At 41.9% G+C, this 23,019-nt stretch overlaps 1 protein-coding gene across 1 annotated transcript; it reads left to right on the top strand.

Annotated features, from left to right (window-relative positions):
• Positions 1 to 7,732: 7,732 nt before the first annotated feature.
• On the top strand, positions 7,733 to 8,938 carry LOC130084513 (putative nuclease HARBI1). The gene is made up of 2 exons (XM_056249980.1): positions 7,733 to 8,598; positions 8,695 to 8,938. The coding sequence occupies exons 1-2, from the start codon at positions 7,828 to 7,830 to the stop codon at positions 8,896 to 8,898; spliced, it is 975 nt and encodes a 324-aa protein (XP_056105955.1). The 5' UTR covers positions 7,733 to 7,827; the 3' UTR covers positions 8,899 to 8,938.
• Positions 8,939 to 23,019: the final 14,081 nt, after the last annotated feature.

Here is a 23,019-nt window from a genome sequence, read left to right as displayed (position 1 = left end):
TCATCCTGAAAGTGAGGGCGCTGTTTGAACAGAAGTCCATAATATATGGATCACATGAAGAAGAGCCATAATCATGTGACATTCAGGAAGTCCTGCCACAACAAAGCTATCCGAGATCGCTGTAAAGTGCAGATAAAGATGTTTTGAAGACAATAAACATGATTGCAATGATATTTGATTTACCTGTGTTCTTCGAGTCATGTCAGGTATTTTCATAATAATTGATTATATGTATAATGTAATGCTAATCGAGATAGACTTTCAAATTGTGCAGAATACAATAAAATAATATATTTTCTATCTGATTTTTTTATCTGAAGCCAAATCAGATTACAGAAAGTTATTTAAAACACTCGACTTGCGCTATAAAGTAAGTTTGGAGAACAAACATAGTTTTATTCTCATAAATTGTCGTGTATTGATGGTGTGCTAAGCTAACATGCTAGCTAGTACTGAGCACCTGCTACCTTACTTCGGTGTAATTTTTATGATTTTTTTCTAAATAAGAATGCTTACTGAAATGTTTCGTTTTTCAAAAAGGGCATTTGATACAGTTTCACTGTGAAGTGAGAACTTTTATAAAATAAATGAGGGATTGAAACAGTGTGAATTGCTAGTCGTTAGTGATTATAATGCAGACAAAAGAAAAGCATATTTAGAGCAATAAACTGGCTGGAGAGGTGTGAATATGTGCAGGGGAGACTGAGACTGAATGGGGCTCGTTTTTGCATCACAAAACAATAGAGGCAATAGACTGAATAGATGCTTATAAGAAAACAATAAACACCAGTCTAATCAAAATAAAGTCATATGACATGATCTTGAAAAACATTGAACTAAATACAGAGTTTTAGACTTATCATCTTCAAATTTTAAATATAACATGGCCAGACATGTGGCTTTAGCTGCAGTGCATTTCTAGATTGCTACAATGCCAACTTCAATTTTATTTTCATGAAGATGTTTCATAAAAATAAATGTATAATAACTTTACAAAACTTTGAAGCTATTTATAACTATTTTTTTCATTATGATAATAATTAATTCTACATTTACAATAAACTTCCAGGTGTCAGCTTTCAAATGAGATCTTACTTGTGCTTTTAGTACAAAGGGTTCATGAACTGTATCTGTTTCAGTTTGGGAATGCCATATCTGGGGATTTTTCAAAAATGGGCTTGAAGCTTAACAAAAATCGCTTAGAAACTTAAGGTTATAGCATAAATGCATTTTTATTTTTATTTTATTTTATTTCTTTTTTTAAGTAGGTAGGCTAGTTTAAAGCCACAGTTTCACTATTGGTTTTTCTGATTCAGAACGAACAAATCGGCAGGTAATATGACCCATAGAAATGATCAAAATAAACGAAATAAACGGAGAAAATAAGAACATTTTCGTACGTTTAATAATCGATCTCTCAGCCCCGCACAGTTTCTGCTGAGCTCGGGATTCCAATTGCACAGGTTAAAACCATGGGTTCAGCCTCGTCCATTTGAATTCTGGGCATTAACTTGGATACAGTTGTTTTCCAGGCCTCACTGCACAAGAAAAAATCGATAGGATATTTTGATCTCGCCCACCTTCCCACTGTTTTAAAACGCGAACTGCTATCTTTGCTCGGCCACTTAAACTTCAGATGCGCATAATCCTGCAAGGATTTAATCTCTCACCACCTCTTCGCGTTTTTGATTAACGCGCAAGAAGACGAGCATCGGCCCACCAGGCCCCAACCTACTCCTCCCTTTGCTCAGCCTCACACCAGAGGAACTCAATTTGTCCAGGTAAATTTCTCCACTGCCGCAGCAGTGATGTCTTCTCCGCTCCCGCAGGAGCTCATTTCTCCAGGTAAGTTTTCTGCTCCCGCAGGAGCTCTGTTTCTCTGGACACAAGTTTGACCCATGCTTTTTGCTTAAAGTTGAAGACCCAACTTTGTGTATGTTTTGTAAAATTCCCTTATCTGTCAAACATGTTTTATTAGATTGTTCTGCCCTTCATGCAAGCAGAATGCTCTTTTATGAAGTTTCTTCATTGAAGGACATATTTAATGAGATTATGCCTGAAAAGGTTTTAGATTTTTTATCATGTTAATTTAAATATAAATATTATATAATATGACTTGTTGTTTATATTTGCTTTGTTTTTATTGTATTTATATGATATTTGTATTTTTGTGATTGAATTTTTGCCATGAAAATAGCTCTGGATGCCGACATGGCATTAAATAAAATAATCTGATCTGTTTCTCTGGCTATTTTCTCCACTGCCGCTGCAGTGATGTCTCCTCTGCTCCCGCAGGAGCTCTTTTTTTCTCCAGGTAAGTTTCTCCACTGCCACAGTAGTGACGTCTCCTCTGCTCCCGCAGGAGCTCTGTTTCCCTGGCTATTTTCTCCACTGCCGCAGCAGTGATGTCTCCTCTGCTCCCGCAGGAGCTCTGTTTCCCTGGCTATTTTCTCCACTGCCACAGTAGTGACGTCTCCTCTGCTCCCGCAGGAGCTCTGTTTCCCTGGCTATTTTCTCCACTGCCGCAGCAGTGATGTCTCCTCTGCTCCCGCAGGAGCTCTGTTTCCCTGGCTATTTTCTCCACTGCCGCAGCAGTGATGTCTCTGCTCCCGCAGGAGCTCTATTTCCCTGGCTATTTTCTCCACTGCCGCAGCAGTGATGTCTCCTCTGCTCCCGCAGGAGCTCTTTTTTTCTCCAGGTAAGTTTCTCCACTGCCACAGTAGTGACGTCTCCTCTGCTCCCGCAGGAGCTCTGTTTCTCTGGCTATTTTCTCCACTGCCGCAGCAGTGATGTCTCCTCTGCTCCCGCAGGAGCTCTGTTTCTCTGGCTATTTTTCCACTGCCGCAGCAGTGATGTCTCCTCTCCAGTACCTCACTATTCAGAATTAATATTCCTGTTAAAACCCCTACGTGATGCCTCTTTCTCTGTCCAGCGAGCATTGGTCTCCCAGCGGACGTTGCATGCATCTATGTTTCCTCTTTCTCTGTCCAGCGAGCATTGGTCTCCCAGCGGACGTGGCATGCATCTATGTTTCCTCTTTCTCTGTCCAGCGAGCATTGGTCTCCCAGCGGACGTTGCATGCATCTATGTTTCCTCTTTCTCTGTCCAGCGAGCATTGGTCTCCCAGCGGACGTTGCATGCATCTATGTTTCCTCTTTCTCTGTCCAGCGAGCATTGGTCTCCCAGCGGACGTTGCATGCATCTATGTTTCCTCTTTCTCTGTCCAGCGAGCATTGGTCTCCCAGCGGACGTCGCATGCATCTATGTTTCCTCTTCCTCTGTCCAGCGAGCATTGGTCTCCCAGCGGACATTGCAAGCATCTATGTTTTCTCCTTTTTCTGTCCAGCGAGCATTGGTCTCCCAGCGGACATTGCAAAGCATCTATGTTTTCTCCTTTTTCTGTCCAGCGAGCATTGGTCTCCCAGCGGACATTGCAAGCATCTATGTTTCCTCTTTTCTGTCCAGCGAGCATTGGTCTCCCAGCGGACATTGCATAATTCTGTCCAGCGAGCATTGGTCTCCCAGCGGACATTGCATAATTCTGTCCAGCGAGCATTGGTCTCCCAGCGGACATTGCAAGCATCTATGTTTCCTCTTTTTCTGTCCAGCGAGCATTGGTCTCCCAGCGGACTTTGCATGCATCTATGTTTTCTCTTTTTTCTGTCCAGCGAGCATTGGTCTCCCAGCGGACTTTGCATGCATCTATGTTTTCTCTTTCCCATCCAACAGGTATCGATTTCCCAGCGGACAGCAAGAAATCTCCAGTCCGGGCTTCCAAAAAACGCGCCACTCCACCGTCAGCCGGTAGGGCCCATCAGCCCGACGCTGTGAGCTGCTCCCGTCGGAAGCTACATGGGCCCTCCTGGTTGGGCATTCCCAAATCTTGTCAACCAGTAGGGCCCGTCCGCCCAGCGCAGTGAGCTGCTCCCGCCAGAGGCAACACGGGCCCTCCTGGTCAGGCGGCATAAATCACGCTGTTCATCGGCCGGTAGAGCTCGCCTGTCTGACGCTGTGAGCTGCTCCCGTCGAGAAACGGTGCGAGCCCTCCCGACTGTTGTTCCAAATTACGACTGCTCCCCGTTCGTGAGCCAGCAGGCCCTCCTGCTCAAGCAACCAGGCTTATTCTCAAAACGCCAGCCCGCCAAATTCTCTGCGTTTTGGGGGGTCTTAAGTCTGGCGGCTGTCCTTTGCTCTTTTTGCCTTTTGGGGGAGTACTCTGGGTTCGGGCAAAATTCCGAGCTCGGAGCCCTCCCCCCGGACAGCACGCCAAATACGCATAATCTTTACTCTGTTTAATTGATGTAAGTGTGAACTCGTGAAATGATGTTTTATTAACAAAGTTCGGGAGGAGCACGTTCAGATAATTAAACCTAATTAAACACACGTGGAGCACATTCAGATAATCAAACCTAATTAGACACGAGTGGTGCTTAATCAACGAGTTAAGCGCTGTGTATATATACAGCAAACTTACCTCCGTTCATTGACAGTTTAACAGCATCCCTCCACCACCCCATCTCCTCACTCATAGTCCTAATACTCTTACAACAACGGGGGGAGTACTCTGGGTTCGGGCAAAATTCCGAGCTCGGAGCCCTCCCCCCGGACAGCACGCCAAATACGCATAATCTTTACTCTGTTTAATTGATGTAAGTGTGAACTCGTGAACTGTGATTTGTTGAAAGCTAATCTTTTTCTGAAAAAGATGACACCAAGATGCACATGAAGATAGCACATTGTTTTAGAGTTTTACAGTCAAAAAAATCAAAAATGTGAGAAAAACACCTATTTTAGCTTCAGGTTCTAAAGGGTTAAATATGCTTAGAGTTCAAAGTGTGTTATTTATGACTAAGACAGCTTTAAAATTGACATTGTTCAATATAATAAAAGGCAATTAGATCATGGATCTTTACTGGGGACCCAAAATGTACCGAATCCCAGGAATAACCCGCATCTCTAATCCACAGTTCTAGGTCTTCCGGTTTCCTTTTTGAATACCGAATCCAGACAAGTGCCACCTGCTGGTATGGGAGAGTCATCTCACAGAAGCTATGCTAGTTAGCCGCTGGCTGTAGTCTATGCACTGTGTTCAAGCACAACTGTTTTTCCCAGATTTTTCCTTGGTGTCTAATTGATGTGTCCCTACCTTTACACACTGACCAGAACTCACCAATTTTACACATTTTGTGAAGATCACAACATAATCTGGTGGCCTGTGTGAGAACTACTATACAATTACAGGAAAGGAAACGAGGATGCACAAATAAGGAATTGAGAAACACCCAGTGTGTTTGTGGTGTGTGTGTACATCAATACACTGGGCTCATCACACAGAGCTGAATACAATGTCTGAATTTACTGTCAAATTTACGTCAATATGGATTAAAGATTGTGTTTGTGAAGATGTAAAGCAGGTAGGTTTACTTTTGTCACCCCGGAGGCGCTTGTTTATTTACAAGACAGTGAAAAGTGAGGGTGTTGTGCAAGCGGTCTTGGCTGGCTGCAGTTGGAGCCGATGGGTGAGAGGTGAAAAGCATGAGATTGGTTCAGCATGGCAGACCTGATCAATCACCCTTTGTTAAAGAAAGAGACAACACATTAGTCTTCTCATGGAGTCAGAGCTCAACTGTCTCCTACTCTCTTGCTCTTCATTTGACCTCTTCACGCCTGGGTCAGTGGTTTCCAGGAGTGGCGCTGAAGCCCAACATTTTACAAAAACCCTTTATCCCAAAGTATACTTAAAGTCTACTGATGTCCGAAAAATAAGAGGGCTGAAAATCAGAACAAACAGGAGAGAGTAGGACCAGAGGAATAGAAGTCAAGAGCCTTGATAAGAGTACAAAGACTCACACTTATTCCAAACATGAGGACACTGAGCTAGAATAGCAATAAAAAAAGAAGCACAAAGACTGATCATGGTATGAACATTTCCATCATCTGTGACTAAAATTTAACATGAAAATCTGTGTAGCGCAGGCTGAGACAGCATACACTGTTTTACAGCTGTTGCTAAACCTCACTTTTATGAGCAGAGAGGATAGAGGCTTTTATGAGTCCCCATTGTTCCTGAGGTGCTGATCTGGACCCAGAGTCCAGAGTCTACTGCCAACAAGAGACACAGGCAGACAAAAGGGCAACATATACAAATATAGAACCAGATAGTGACCTCACAAAAACATTATGGAAGAATATCACACAATCTGTCAAAGAAAATGCCTGTGTAGTTTTGACAGAAATTACATTTTACATATGAAAGGTCACATTTATGCATTTGGCAGACACTTAAAGGCACAACATGCAAGATTGTTGGATTAAAATATCAAAAAAACACTTAAACAATGTTATATATTTTGTTGTCTTCTGTACTTACATTATCCCAAATGTTTCCAACAATGTTTAAATCGAGAGAAATCAGCAGTTTAAACCAGTGTAACGGCCGTGTCATTGTGTCGCCTGTCAATGACCTCACATCTGTTATGTTATGCATTTTATTAGACAGGTTAGCATCTGTTTGGATACTTTTATTGACAGAACACTAATCATTGTTATAGTTCTGTCAGGTGTCTGGAGTGTTTTGCATGTCTTCATATTAGCTGTGTCCCAATGTGAAGGCTGCGTCCTTCGAAGGACCCAGCCTACCCAGCCTTCGAAGGACGCTCCGAGTCTAGCCTTCGTAGGATTTGTAATTGCGCCACCAGGTGTTCCCCATTATGCTGTCGCCCAGTAATGCTGTGACTGGAGAGCTGCCATCCTACACGGCATTACTTGGAGCAATTAGAATAATAAAATGGAGCAAGACCTCATTATTTTTATTTTTATCTTATATGTTTTATTGGAGGAGATGGAGGGGATGTTTCGTCCCTGACGCCGCCGTGTGATGTATCTACGGCTTGGTCTAGACCGTGGTCAGGTAAGGTCATCTGGTTTGCTGCATCCCAATTCAGAAGTTGCGTTCTTAATTGCTGCAGTACACTTTAAAATGTACATAAGTACTGGGTGTACTTGAGTAATGTAACGAAACAAAATACACATAAAGCTGTTCAAATGTTAATTTATAACCTACCTTACGAAGATGCGATTTTTATGAAGTTTATTCTCTTGATTATGTTGATCTTATTTAGGCATGTTTCCAGCGTGTTTTGTTTTAACGCAGTTGAAGGATTAAAACACAAAACAATAAATAAATAAAGTGAAATATACCTATTTTTTTAAACAATCCTGCAACGGCACTCCCGCTCGCATTCGGATGCAGCCTTTGACATGGGACGCATCTGTAGTTAGCAACAATTCCTTAATATTGTGAAAATAAATCATTTTAAAAATAAGCTGTGGTTGACTGAATAAGCAAGTACATTCGTTAAGTATTCACGTACAAATGTGAAGTAATGAGGGTCTCACACAGGACAGCAACACTGCAAAATCTTTTACAATATGATGCATTGTTGTATAGTAAACTACTCAACAGTAAAGTACTTTAAATATAACACCCTTCAACATATTCAGAATTAAAATGCAACATACACATAGCGCAGCAGTAAAATTAATGCAACAACATCATATCTAAAAACCCTGATGAGGGTTTTTTTATGCAGAATACATTTACTTTTACTCTTGATATCTTAAGTACATTAAGTACAAGTATGCAAGATAACACTTGTACATAAGGTTTTAAATGTAACTAGTAATATTTCTACAATGTGCCATTAATAGCCTACTTACTAAAAGTAGTTTACTAAAACTCTTTTGTTTGTTTCCCTAAATCAGACCAGACCCCTGTACTGCAGGATAAACCTGAGCGTGCCCGTGCTGGACAGGTTTTTTAATGAAATGGACACACGACCTGATTTTCGGCTGAGCAGGGAGGCCCTGAGAGTGCTGCTGGACCTGTTGAGGACTGAATGCCAACACGGATGGGGTTCCACAGTAGAGACCCTGGTATTTCTTTTCTGGCTGGCGAGTGGTACATCATACAGGGTTGTCTCCAGGCTGTTTGACATGCCTCGTTCCACTGTCCACCGCATTGTCCACCGAGTCGCTGAGGAGGTGGTGGCCATTCGCCACCAAGTCATTCGGTTCCCCAACACCCCAGAAGACCTGGAGGCAGTTTGCCGTGGGTTTGCAGGGCTGGCCAGACACCGAGCTTTCTTGAAAGCTGCAGGAGCAATCGACGGCTGCCATGTCCGCATCAAGCCTCCAAGCGGCCCTGATGGTCAGTGCTACAGGAACAGGAAACTGTTCCCATCCATCATCCTGCAGGCTGTTTGTGACCATCAGGGCCGCTTCATTGACACCTACGTGGGCTGGCCCGGGTCATTGCATGACGCACGAGTGCTCCAGTACAGCCCACTGTACAGGAGGTCAGTGTACCCTCCTCCAGAGCACTTCATCCTCGCAGACGGAGGGTACCCATGTCTCCAACACCCGCTCCCCCTCATCACTCCCTACAAGAGGCCAGTACGAGGTGTGGGAGCCCAGCGCTTTAATCTTCATCATTCCAGGGCACGCTCCATTATAGAGCGTGCTTTTGGGATGATGAAGACCAGGTTCAGGGCCATCTTCCTGAAAGCGCTGGAGGTGCACCACACCTTTGTACCTCATGTAAGTGATTTGAAAATACATTTGCAAAAAAACATAAAAATAATTAACTTCATTTTTCCAGACCATATAATTTCTTATTTTGTTTTTTCATTTCAGGTCATCACAGCCTGTGCCATCCTCCACAACATCTGCCTTGGGGTTGGTGACATCATGGCCCCGGAGGATGAGCATGAGGAGGATGATGCAGAGGATGAGGGAGAGCATGTTTTGGAGACAGTCAGCAGTGCTCCCTGGCGAGACCAGCTGACTGCAGAGGTGTCTGCCCTGGAGGAGGTTCCCATTGACCACGACTACTTGTAACAGGCAAGTCAGAGAACTGTAAAGCTATAATGCCCAAGACCAAAAATGAATGTCCATAGAATGGGTTTACATGTTTACATTTACATTTAGTCATTTAGCAGACGCTTTTATCCAAAGCGACTTACAACTGAGGACTAAACCAAGCGAGTCATCGTGAAGAGGCAAAAACAACGCAAGAAGTGCTCAAAATACAAAGTTCAGACATAGCTCGGAGTAGCATAAGCCAGGCAAGCGAGGATTTAGAGGAAAGGATTTTTTTTTATTTATTTTTTTTATGTTAAGTGCTCCCGGAAGAGATGAGTTTTCAGTTGTCTTTTGAATGTTGTCAGGGATTCTGCATTCCGGATGAGGGTGGGGAGATCATTCCACCAGCATGGAACCGTGAATGAGAATGATCTGGAGAGTGATTTTGTGCCCCGCTGTGATGGTACTACTAGCCGTCGCTCATTGACCGATCGTAGGCTTCTGGTAGGGATGTAGACTTGTAGTAGTGAGTGGAAGTAGGAGGGAGTTGAACCTGTGGTCAATCTGTAAGCAAGCGTCAAAGCCTTGAACTTGATGCGAGCAGCGAGTGGTAGCCAGTGCAGAGAGATGAACAGAGGAGTGACGTGGGCCCTTTTGGGCTCGTTGAAGACAAGATGAGCTGCAGCATTCTGGATAATTTGTAGAGGTTTAGTTGCACATGATGGAAGTCCAGCCAGAAGAGCATTGCAGTAATCAAGCCTAGAAATGACCAGGGCCTGGACGAGAAGTTGTGTTGCATGCTCAGTTAGGAAAGGCCTGATCTTCCTGATGTTGTGCATAGCAAACCTGCATGATCGAGGTGTCTTTGTAATGTGGTCTGTGAAGGTCTGCTGATCATCAAAGATTACTCCAAGATTTCTGACCGACCTTGATGGGGTGATTGAGGAAGAATCTAGCTGGATAGTGAGGTCATGCTGTAGAGACTGATTGGCAGGGAGGACGAGAAGCTCAGTCTTTGCCAGGTTGAGCTGCAGGTGATGTTCCTTCATCCATGCCGAGATGTCCGCCAGACAGCTTGAGATCCGTACAGCTACTGTGGGATCATCTGGTTGAAATGAGAGGTAGAGCTGGGTGTCATCAGCAAAGCAATGGTAAGAGAAACCATGTGCCTGTATGATAGGTCCCAGTGATGTGGTGTAAATGGAGAAGAGGAGCGGTCCGAGAACTGAACCCTGGGGAACTCCTGTGGTCAGTTGATGTACTTTGGATACCTCGCCTCTCCATGTGACCTTGAAGGACCTACCTGTGAGATAGGACTCAAACCAGTTGAGGGAGGTTCCAGTGATGCCCAGTGATGAGAGGGCGGACAAGAGGATCTGATGATTCACAGTGTCGAAGGCAGCAGACAGGCCCAGTAGAATGAGAACTGATGATTTGGAAGCAGCTTTTGCGATCCGCAGGGCTTCCGTGACTGACAGCAATGCAGTCTCAGTTGAATGGCCTTTCTTGAAGCCAGATTTGTTGACATCCAGCTGGTTGTTCAGAGACAGGAAGGATGATACTTGGTTAAAAGCAACTCGTTCAAGTGTTTTCGCAATGAATGGTAGGAGAGAGACAGGTCTGTAGTTCTCTAGAAGTGATGTGTTTAAAATATTTTACGCTTTGATTTGAGGATGCAAGTTAATTTATTTTATTCCTCTTTTTAAAATTATCTCAGTGAGATGGCAGCCGTCGATTGAGTCAGCCCTGCAAAACAATGCATTGGACAGTGGAAATATGCAGTCAAACACTCTGGAGACCATCCTAGATGATGTCCCACCGGCAGAGAGGCCTTACCAGGGTCTCTATTGTGGAGCCCACCCAGGTCCAGCAGTACCACCAGGGTCTCCCCGCTCAGATGAAGTCTTGTTTTATGCACTGTTAATTTAGATTATGTTGTCAGATTATTTATGAGTTATGTTGTAAATAGTTTTAAAACATTATTTATGTATATAATTATTTATCTTCATGGTCAAATGTTATGACACAAAATTGTATTGAATTTTTTTTTTTTTCAAATTGTAGCTGTCATTAAAAAAAAAGTAACCAATGTCCAGACCTATTTCTTTTTATTTCATATTCCAGCACATCAAGTTTATTGTTAAAAATAATCAATGCACAGAAATGGAGCAAAAATAATGTTTATTATAAAATAATGTTTATTAAATAAACTGTACACAACTTATTTTTCTCATTTAAAAATAAATTAAATACCTAATTTTATTTAATTTAGATTACAAAAATAAACTGTACAGAACTTAGGTTTCCTCTTTAAAAAAAACAAAAAACAAAAACTACTGCTTCTCCATCATCCGCTCAAGAAGAGCAAACAGCCTGTCCATTCTCTCCCTGCTCTCTCGAGCTCTCCTCTCCTCTGCCTCCCTTAGCAGATCCATGTCTTCTCTAATTAAATTTAGCATTTCCTCCTCATAATCCCGCTTTCTCCGTGCTGGTGGTGCGGGTCCGGGTCCTGGTGCTGGTGCTGGGGGTCCTGCTGCTGGTGCTGCTAGTGGTGGTGGTGCTTCTGGCTCCTCCTCACCGTGGGCACCCACTGCTGAACTCGGCCCTGGTCTGTCCTCAGGGATGGAGGCAATGAGGACAGGGGGGTTGGTGGAGTGCCTCTGTCCCAACACCTCATCCATGAGGACAAACCATGGCCAAGTTTCAGCAGTGGGTTTCCCACTCACTCCCTCACCTCTCCCTGGACACTTGCAGTCCTAAGGCAGAGCAAATAAAGCATGCCTGTTAACAACAATGACGGCACAATAAATTTAAGCAAAGATGTGTGTATTAGCTTTCTTCCTTTTTTTTTTTTTTTTTTTTTGTTGTCCCATTTTTTTTTTGCCTGCATGGGAGTTGCCTTCCCCAGCAGTCCCATTTTTTCCAGAATTGCTAAAAAAACCCCCAGAAAAGGGTACTTATAAAAAATATTAACACATGTGGTGCAATGACTGCAATCTTAACATTAGTGCATTGTTAACACTGCAAGATATGACACATAAGTAGTTTAAACCTTTGTAGACATAGCTTGCATGACAGCACTACAAAAACACATAAAAGTGAAACCCCATTGACATAAGACTGCTTTTCTTATTGTTGTGGGCTTTATATGGTGAGTGATATTTCTTATAATACACAAGTGAGACAGACTTCTGCAAATATTACAAATAGGTTGTTGTCTTACCTCCAAGCCACGCTGGCAGAGTTTTTGGCCCCAGTAAATAAATGGTAATTTTCAGACCGCAATTTAATAAATTGCGTTGTCTGCTCCTTGCTCCCTGAAACAATTATTACACTAATATTAGCAGTTTTGCCTCAAACCACCTGACAAATGAAGCCATGTAATGGTGATAAAGGAGTTCAGATGAAGTTTATAAGAAAGAAAAACTTGTGACTTTTAACTCTGGTTTCGCTAGGTATTGAAGTAAATGAAAACATGATACTTACATTTAAATGTGAATTTGACGTCGTCCACCGTACTCTCGGCCGCCATATTTTCAAATAAAAATGCTGTCGTCACCGTCGCGCAATGGCTGTGGGGTAGGATAGACCGGTAAGGATCAATTTATGTATCCTCTCTTTCACGGGGAAACGAAGGGTGCATTTGGCGTCGCTTTTGAATCAGGGTAGCCTTCGTCGCGCCGCGATGACGCAACTGGCCTTCGAATACGGCCTTCGGAGGACGCAGAATTGAATTGGGACAGCCTTCATCGCGCCGCAATGACGCAACCGGCCTTCAAATGCGACCTTCGGAAGGTGCAGCCTTTGAATTGGGACGTCCTTCGTCGCGCCACTGTGGCGCAAGCGGCCCCCAAATACGGCCAAGCGGCCTTCAAATACGGCCTTCGGAGGATGCAGCCTTCACATTGGGACACACCTACTGGGTTTTGAGTGTTGTCTGTGCTGCTGGGAAGTGTTGCCTAGCAACGCTGATCAGCAATCATCCACTACACCTGTTGCTTGTTACCTGGTCCATTTATACCTTGTGTTTGAGTTGAGTGTGATCCGCAAACTCTATGGGTGCCGCCATCTTGCCTGCCGCCATTACTGCGGGCCTGCGAAGTGTGACGGTGACGGCCCTCTAACGATATTTCAATGAAAGCGGATCCTGCTCATGAAATAAAATGTCTGGTTTACATTGGGTAGATGATGACAGGCAGTGGCCAAAACTTACAGATAAAGGTAATTTATTGACAACATAATGTATTAATGTAAAAATGCGTCAGACAAATGTAATGTAATTAAGACGTGTATTAATTGATGATAACAATAAAACCGAACGCTGTCATTTCTAGCTGTGTTGCTAATATGTTCACAAGCTTCACAAGTAGGGTTGCCAACTGTCCCGAGTTAGGCGGGACGTCCCGTGTTTTGGGCCTAATTTATTTGTCCCGATTAAATAGACTGCTACGCTGATCTAACCACTGACTACACCAGCAACACGACACTTGAGAATGATCACGACACCGGTCATAATCCAGCACAGCCCACACTCACGCGCATCAGACCATACGAATAACAAACTCAACATCCAGCCACGCAAGAAAACATGAAATAAAAGCTTGCTGAATAAAAGTAGGCTATTACTTTCTTTAATTTCTTTCAAATGTAGTGTATGTTACAAAAGCTTTCTATTTCAGATAAATGCTATTATTTTGAAGTATGGTTTGTGTAATGTGACTTTTTTGTGTGATCTTAAAATTCGATGTACAATTAAATTGTACATAAATTGGTTAAGCAAAACAAATGTTTAAACTTTTGTGTTTAAAAAAAGAAAATTTTAAACGCATACGAACCTGAAATGACATATACTGTGTGATACAGTACAAATGTTTTGAGTGTCCCTTATTTTCCTGTAAAGAACAACAATTGTCCCACATTTTTCTTCTCTGAAGTTGGCAACCCTATTCATAAGTTGCAAATAACTATTAGCCACGACCAGTTGTAGCAATAAAATACATGTTCTTACAGGTATTCAAGATTATTTTATTAATCATCTGGCATGCGATGAGCTTCAGAACCTAAACTACAGGGCATTGATTGAAGGTCAGAATTACATGAGCTCCGGATGGATTGGCCAGATACTGCATACCATCGCAGATGAGCTCATCACATTAAAAGGTGTCGTGAGGTTTTCACAGGCAGTGAACTCGTACCATAATGTGTCAGTAACAATACAGAGAGGAAACTGTAAAGTTCTCGAGGTAGTGTGTGACTGCATGGCCGGCCGAGGGAAGTGCTGTAGCCATACAGAAGGGCTACTGTACAAAATTAAAGATGCGACAACAAGAGGGTTCACAGGCTTGGCCTGCACAGACACAGCATGTGCCTGGAACAGCTCCATTGTCTGTGACAATGTAGTGCCAGAGACAGTGGAAAATATGCAAACGCAACGCAGTGGCTCCAGAAAATCCATGAGTGCAATTTCTACTGCATTTCTGACAGGTGAAAATGTTATTGCACATTTTTCAGCACCAGACATGGTTGGCTTATCTATGGTTCCTGGAACTATCTTGCATCATGTGTTGGCTGCTCAACCACACACTGCACACACTGAAACAGGTCCACCCAAAGAGCACACAATGTGTTCAGAACAAAAATGCACACTTTGCAACACAACATTTAAAAATTACATACAATGTGGGGAACAGGACAGGCAGAGATTAGAAACGGAGACCAAGGGCCAGAATAGTCAGCTGTGGCTGGACCAGAGAAAAATTAGAATAACCAGCAGTGAGGCATCTGAGGTACCAAAAAAGACAGACCCAACAAACTGGGTAGAAAGAAAACTTAACACAAGGTTTTCTGGAAATGAGGCTACTAGGTACGGTCAACAAGCTGAGCCTTTGGCTAGACAATGTTTCAGACAGACAACAGGGCTTACAGTGGAGACTACAGGCCTGGTTGTGCATAATCAAGAAAATTAGCTTGGTGCCAGTCTCGATGGAATTATTGACAAAGATACTATTCTTGAGATTAAGTGTCCCACACCAAAAAAGCCTGAAGCACATGGTGGCAGTCTGCAAAAAAATGATAGATTCGAACAAATACGATGTTTGATTGATTGATGGAAAGTACGTTCTGAGGGAAACAGCATCTGGGTTAGGGTACTACTATCAGGTCCAGGTGGCAATGCACTGTGCAAAAAAAAAAAGAATTGTAAATTTATGGTGTGGACCCCAAATGAACATGTGATTGCAGATGTACCCTACAACGAAGAGTGGACAATGAACAAAATCTGCCACCTGAAGAGGGTGTACTTTCAGCATCTGCTACCAGCAGTAGCAACAAGAATTGTACACGGGGTCATGAAAATTTGTGGGCTCAAGTAGCTATTACACTTTAATGTGCTTTCCCATGACACCTTAGCGGTAATACACAGATCAAGAGTTCGACATTTGTTCACTGTTTACAACTGTACATTTTAACTATCTGCATTGCATTGTTATGGCACACATATCAAGAGTTCGACATTTGTTCACTGTTTACAACTGTACATTTTGACTGCATTGCATTGTTATGGCACACATATCAAGAGTTCGACATTTGTTTACAGTTTAAACCTGTACATTTTAACTATTTGCAATTGCTGTCTGAAACTGTTGGTTGCTTTGTTAGATTTTCTGTTGAAATACAAATTCATATTTGGTATACTGTGACCTTCTTTAACCTAAGGACATAATCTATATAATAATAACCATAATCACACTCACACTTTCCCATGACAACTTAGCCCATGACACACTCACACAGACAGACACACACACAGACAGATAGACACACACACACACACACACACACACACACACACACACATTTGTTTCTAATTCATTCAGTACTGTTACGGATTAACTGAGGTTGCAAATTACATAACCCTGCACAAATACTTACAATCTCATAAACACTTTGCAACCTACCAGACATAACATTACACAAAATCTTAAAACCCTTCAGCCTTCGAATTGCTCGCTCAATGTGAATTCTGACATTAGCTAGGCGACGTGTGAATGTCACCTCATGTTCAGACAGCTCCTTACGTCCACGTGTGAATGCAGGAAGAGCCAGACTCACTCCTGGAGGCAATATATCCATGATGGTGAATCCGCGATCTGCTAAAATCTCATCGCCAGGGATCAGGTGATGAACAAAACCACTGTTCTTTGTGATGAAATTATCACTGGCCCTTCCACCAAAAAGCTTTGATACAAACATGACATAGCCATTGGGGGCTATACAGTATAGTAGTTTGTATGTGTTATGATGTTTGTAATTGCTGTAAGTTTGTGATCTTTTTCTTAAGTTCTTTGGCCTTTGTACAAAGACCTCTGTACAGTAAATGATGCATGTGGCTTTAGGATAGTTTTTGTAAAATGTCTTGGGCCTGATTCTGTTCAGTGTATCCCTGGGCAACCAAGCAATCACCTTTTCCCTCATGAATCTTGCAAGTATTGGTCTCCAAAATGTAAATATTTCAAATGCCGTGCTTCTACTGACCCCAAATCGTTTACCCAAGTCAGTAAACAATAGCCCCAAACGGAGTCTCATTAAAACAAGCAAAAATTGTTCATGGAGGGCTTTCATGATCTCCGTGAACTGGAACATGTCTCAGAAATGAACTGAAACAAAGTATAGCCTATGTAGGCTAAAGCTTGAAATGTCCACTTTTAAACGAACAAATTCAAATCGAAAGCAAATACCTTATGATTATGTAATCCATATGAAAGGTGCATTTCTCTCTAAAGGCGCATCCGCTTTACAGTGGAGATGAAAATATGTTTTTCAGACACATTTATTATCATTAGCCTATAATCACCTATAAATCACCTCTCTGTAGGCTATGGTTCCAGAGACATGGCTCTTCTTATTCAGCACTGCGGGAAAAATATCATCGGGTTCTAATTTGGCCTTAGAAAACCAGTAAAATCAACATTTATTTCATATTAATTTGTGAATATTTTAAATGTTTAATAAAGGGGCAAAAAGTCATACACAAAAATTTGAAAATTCGTCTATATTTATTTTTTGCGCAGCATTCGGTGTGTAGTAGGCTACAGTACAAATTGAAAATTTGTTGTTCAACTTTGCGCTTTAAAAATACAACAACCGTTCATTTTTCGTTTTTCAATTAGGCTACGGGAAAAAGGAAAAATAAATGGACGCAAAAGTACACGGACCGTTTGGACAGAATACGAGACAAAGTTCTTTATTAAATTCATAAAAGAAAAAAGAATTGCAGGAATACTGGATTCTAAACCTCAAAGAAATGCCACAATCAAGACCTTGGAGCAGAAATGAGGGAGAAACACACAGAAACACCTCATGTGCCGTTCACAGTATTAGGGTCTTTCCTTACCATTAATGCTTGGATAACACACCACGTCTCCTTCCATTAATAATAATAATGTCTTGTGCGGTGGCTGCACGTCTATTCACATGTGCTATAGACAGAGGTGGGAATAAGTCACTAAATGCAAGTCTCAAGTCAAGTCCAAGTCTTAACATTGCAAGTCAAAGTCAAGTCAAGTCATTCTGTTGTAAGGGTCAAGTCAAGTCAAGTCATACTCTTTGTCAAGTCAAGTCAAGTCGCATCTTAGTCATCTAGTCATACCAAGTCGCACACAGGCTAGTTTTACAATTTTTTAACTCTGGGACTTTTATTACTTGTTTAGACACAGAGGGCTGATGGGTTACAAAAATAAATAAATTGTGTGTAATAAATAAATATCATTAAGAAGCACTTTAAATGCTCTAAAATAAAAATAAATTAAATGAACACAAGTAAACAAGAATTAATAAAACTTTCCCCATATTGTGCTAGAACTACATTTAGTTATTTTGCTGTGATGTCCCCTATGAAAGTGTAAACTAAACAAAAACATTCAAAATTTCAATTTAACGTTCAACTGGAGCACTAGATGCTGGAATTGCCATAAGCCTGGTAGTCACCTTAAATAAAGAGGGCAATGCATTCCTATTTATAGACCAAAACTGAAGAGCATTCTGTCCATCACAAATGTCAAGGTAGTGGTTAAGCTGGATAAGCGGACTAGAGCACGAATTGGTTTTCTGTTTCTTGCGGTAACCTGTGAAAAGTCCAGATTGATGCCCTGCCTGTGGCTCTCCAACTTGGACTTCAGGGTTACTGGTGGAAGCTGGAGATGGTGTGGTCTTGTGTGCCTCTTCGATAATCAGGTCTGAAAAACACAGAACATTCATTGCAAAATGTTGAAGATATGGATTATAAGTTATAGTTACTGAGTTACAGACATGACCTCTACACTAAAATAATTTATAGACCAATTTGTGTTATATTTCAAATTGAACAATATTTAATTACAAACCTACCTTTAATCATTGTAGACACTACCTACTTGGTCTGATCAGAAGCCAAGACATCATGCATTAACCACATGGTGCCGAAGGAGGGGTCAAGTAATGTAGCTTTCAAGTAGAGAGGGTCTGAGAAGGGAAGGGTTGCCGCATCATGCTCACCATCTTCCATCCTTACATTTACAAAGATCCCCTTGAATCTTCTTTTAAGGGAGGCCTGTAGGCTATGAATAAAGCCACCCAAGTAGCACACTTTGTCTTTTTCATTCTCTAAATGGTGATTTAATGAGAGAACACATGGAGCCACTGCACTGATTGTCACTACTTTTTCTCCCTGGGTAAGATCAGTGGCCTCTGCAAAGGGCTGTAAGAAGCGGACAAGTTCTTGTAACTGGCTCCATTCTCATGATGTGAAGATCAGTTCTTTATGGCCAACATTTGAAAGAAGTATGCCCAGTCTTTGGTTTTCACATGCAAGAATTAATTGTCTCAGGGTGGAATTCCAGCGAGTAGTCACTGAAGCTGGGATTCCATGTTGACCGAACTCCGACTCAAAGTTCTCTTTGAAAGAAGAACTGGTGTGGAGCAATGAGCTCAATTTTGAGGACTTTGACAAACTGGCACTTGCAACGTTTGTGTCTTTAAGGCCATCCCCTATGACCAACTGCAAGGTATGAGCAAAACACTGGAGTCTGGTTTGTGATTTCAAAGTTCTATCCATCATCTCTTGCTCCTCTACAGACACATCATTCCACATCTCTGCGTCATCAAGACTACCCTACACCTCCTCCTCTGGTCCTGGAAAGCAGACAGTAAAGGCTTTCTTCATGTTGGCCGCATTATCGCATATCACATGTGAAATCTTCTTCTTGATGTGATACTCATCACATATTTGTTGAAATTTTTCACATATGTTTTCACCAGTGTGTGATCCTTTGAACCGGTCACATGCTAACAAGTTTGACTGTAGCTTCAGATTGTCGTTTTCAATGTCGAGCCAGTGTGCTGTGACCCCTAAAAAGCCCCTCATTTTACGGTCAAACCAAATGTCAACGGTCACTGACACATTGTCTATTCTGGCAAGTTCCGCTTTTAACTTAAGCATCCTTTGGCTCACCAGATCTTCAAGTTTTGAGGTCATTGTGCGTCTACAAACAGGAGTGTATTTACTGTCCACAATCGACAAAAAGTAATGAAAGTTTTCATTGTCAATTATTGACAATGGAAGATTGCAGTTTATGATCAGGTTTGATAGAATTGAGTGCGTTATTGCTTTTTGCTGAGGATGACTACTGCTGTAGAGTGGAACAGTGCGCTGGTTAAAGAACTGCAAGATCCGAGGCTGCGTTGAGTCCATCTCAATTTTGGCCTTGAGGTACTCTTCATATCTAAAAGAAAAGAAAAGCACCTATTACTTTATGTAATAGACACATTTTAAACATTAGGCTAGAGTAATTATAAACATAATCTTAAAAAAAAAAAAAATTAGTACTGTATGCCAAAGTTTGTATGTTCTTACTCTAAATATCCAGGTGATTTGATCCCATAACAAAATATTATATGAAAATTTTAAGAAAACAAATCTAATCATTTAAATGATTTAAACCCGACTATTTTTTAATACGTGGGTCGTTATAACTGACGTTCTCAACTACTTTCTATATATCTTTCTCCCGCCCGCAACATTTGTGTTTTGTCCCGCTCCCGCCCGCAAAAAGACTTTTTCTGTACCGCCAAATACTTTCAAGTTAGCCTACGTGTCGCCACCCTACACATCAGCATAAAAGCTGATGTTAAATTGTTTGTTATTAAAACATTAACACACAAACCACATTGTTATAACATAAAAGCAAGCAGCTCCTGCGTGCATGGTTTGCCATGACTGCGCGCAAAGTGCGCTCCCTTAATAATTCCTAAAAAAGCTGACATCAGTTCATCGCGATCTCACACATCTGTTATTATCAATGAAGCTTTCATAATATATACACTTTGTTTGTTATAATAAGAGGATTTGCCAGCATGCAGAATTCAGCACTGAACAAAAGGTCCGTTTTGAACGGTGAGGGAAGTCTATCGTAAATGCTTCTGATTGGCCATTGCGTTCCTAGAAATCAACACACATATCTGTGATTGGCTACATCACTCAACGCTGCAAACATGTTATAAATAGAAACTCTGGCCTGTAAATCGTTTCTATTTTGTTTTAGTTGTTCTTATTGCTTTTCTGCAACAGATGAATAAAAATGTATTCGTTTTTTTTTTTTATTCATAGATATTTCTAGTTTGCGGGAGTCCCGCGAATCGTTTTATTCTCCCTCAACCCTCAACAGAGTGAGTGCATTACCGCCCGCGCTACCTCTGACGTCATCACCCAGTTTCTGTAAAAAAAACATGCTACCTTTGAAGAAACCCCAATAAATGTTATTTAAAGACTTAAGAAATTTTTTAATATATACATATTGAGCACTTTAATTTACACATTAATTGGTTGTGGTGGTTAACCTGCAATTTACACTTTAAGTTGGAAGTAGATAGATACCACAGAAAACCTCGTGCTTGAAAACTAGCAAAACCACTTACTTCTCGCTGTGCAACTTGAAGTGACGAATGGAAGTTGTTGCCGATGAATCACTTATCTTGGCACTGCAGATATTACACACAGCCGTTCTTTTCTTGGCCGTGTACGCGTTATCTCAAAACCCAATCTTAATTATCCTCGGAGTTGTTGCTGGGGTTGTTGTTGCTGTGTCCATGTTGTCCGCGGAGGGATCTGCTGTTTTGGCAGGCGGCAAGCAGTTTACGCATGCGTATAAAGAAGAGTAGCTTGGGTTCGCCGACTTATTGTAAAATATATAGTTCATTCTTAAATATATATATTTTTAAAACACAATAATTGAAAAAAAAATTTTTTACACAAGTCATTTCAAGTAAATAGCCACAAGTCCGAGTCAAGTCTGAAGTCACAAGGAGCAAGTCTAAAGTCAAGTCAAGTCTTTTCAGAGATCTAGTCAAGTAAGTCTCAAGTCCAGAAAATTGCGACTCGAGTCTGACTCGAGTCAAGTCATATGACTCGAGTCTCCCACCTCTGGCTATAAACCTACAAACGTCCAAAGTCGCATAACATCAGTTAATGGAAACGCCATCATTTCGCAATAGTTTTTTATCGATATTTAGAAAAAAAAAATCGCAAAAGTTTTGCGCAAATCTGTAATGGAAACGCGGCGACAAGCTGAGGTTTTCGCGGGTGTGTATAGCCTGCCCTACATCGAGATTTAAAATCCAAAGAGTCAAGGATAAGTCTATTTACATACGTGACTTTCACACTTCCATGGTAATCAGTCACTCGTACATTAGCCTACGACACGCCCATGCTCGCACCCGCGCCGAATCCATCAGTTTCATAGTAGAGTTCAAAACGGCAAAAAAACTCTTCACTCCTTTTTCACGCAAAAGTGAAGCACTGTAAGTAAGTTGTCATGTGGTATCCGAATTGTGTTGCACAATGATGAATAACTCTGCCTATTTCTCTTGTTGAATTATTTTGCCAAAAGAAGAACTTTTATTTTAAGTAAATGTTATTTTTAAACCAGCCTACTTCAGTGTGATATTTAACTATAGTATCATGCTTAACAGTAACACTGATAATTTGAATAATTGTAATGCGATGATCAGATATCTAAATCAGAGAATATCATATGTTTGGGCGGTTGACGGGTGGATTATTTATTTTTATACTACAGGGCTGTTGAATGCTTGATTCTGATTGGTTGAGAAACGTTCTAAGGTGTGCAATTATTTTCAGGGAAACGCACGGCTAAAGTAGTTCCAGGCAGGTCTTGACCGCATTACAGTTCCATATCACTTCGCGTAGTTAACTGTAATAACGGAAAATAGGATACAATTCATAACAAGAAAAACATGCAGCCACATGCGCTTGATCTGCGATTTTCGATGTCTAACTTTAAATTTCGATGCCCCCGGACCCCCCTAGAAGTACCGAGATCCACCTACAAAAATACTGTGGGAAACACAGTAGGCTATATGATTGTCACGATGCGGTAGAAACGAGGAGGAAGCAGGATCCACATGCAGCACACTTTATTGGACAGACTGGAAACTAGACAAAGACTCAGGCTAAGAACATGACTCAGGGAAAGCACGACCAACATCGACGATAACAACATAAGAACTCACAAGGACTGAACTGAAACACAGGGCTTAAATACAAGGACAAACAAGCTAAACGAGATAAGGGGGCGTGGCTAACAAGAAACACCTGGGAACAATAGACAAGACACACGGCAAACAGGGAATCACATGACATACAAGAACAAGGAACAAGACACAAAACCCAAACCGTGACATTTCTTGAGGGTAGTTACGGGGTCATAGGCAGGAGCAGTCACCGGCTCAGGAACAGACACCGGCTCAGGCTCAGGGACAGACACCGGCTCAGGCTCAGGAATAGACACCGGCTCAGGCTCAGGAACAGACACCGGCTCAGGCTCAGGAACAGCAGACACTGGCTCCGGCTCAGGAACAGCAGACACTGGCTCCAGTGTGTGCGCAGCCCACCCACACCACATGGCTGTGGCCATAATGGCCAGTGTTGCGGTCACATACGTGGCGTGAACGGTCTCTGACTGGGCAGACGTGACATGAACAGTCTCTGGCTGGGCAGACGTGACGTGAACAGTCTCTGGCTGGGCAGACGTGACGTGAACAGTCTCTGGCTGGGCAGACGTGACGTGAACAGTCTCTGGCTGGGCAGACGTGACGTGAACAGTC

Source organism: Rhinichthys klamathensis, unplaced genomic scaffold (genome assembly GCF_029890125.1).
Source record: "Rhinichthys klamathensis goyatoka isolate OS25496 unplaced genomic scaffold, OSU_Roscu_1.1 h1tg000065l_1, whole genome shotgun sequence".
Taxonomy (NCBI): domain Eukaryota; kingdom Metazoa; phylum Chordata; class Actinopteri; order Cypriniformes; family Leuciscidae; genus Rhinichthys; species Rhinichthys klamathensis.
Note: the sequence above shows the minus strand (reverse complement) of the source record. Positions and strands in the feature narration are given on the sequence as shown.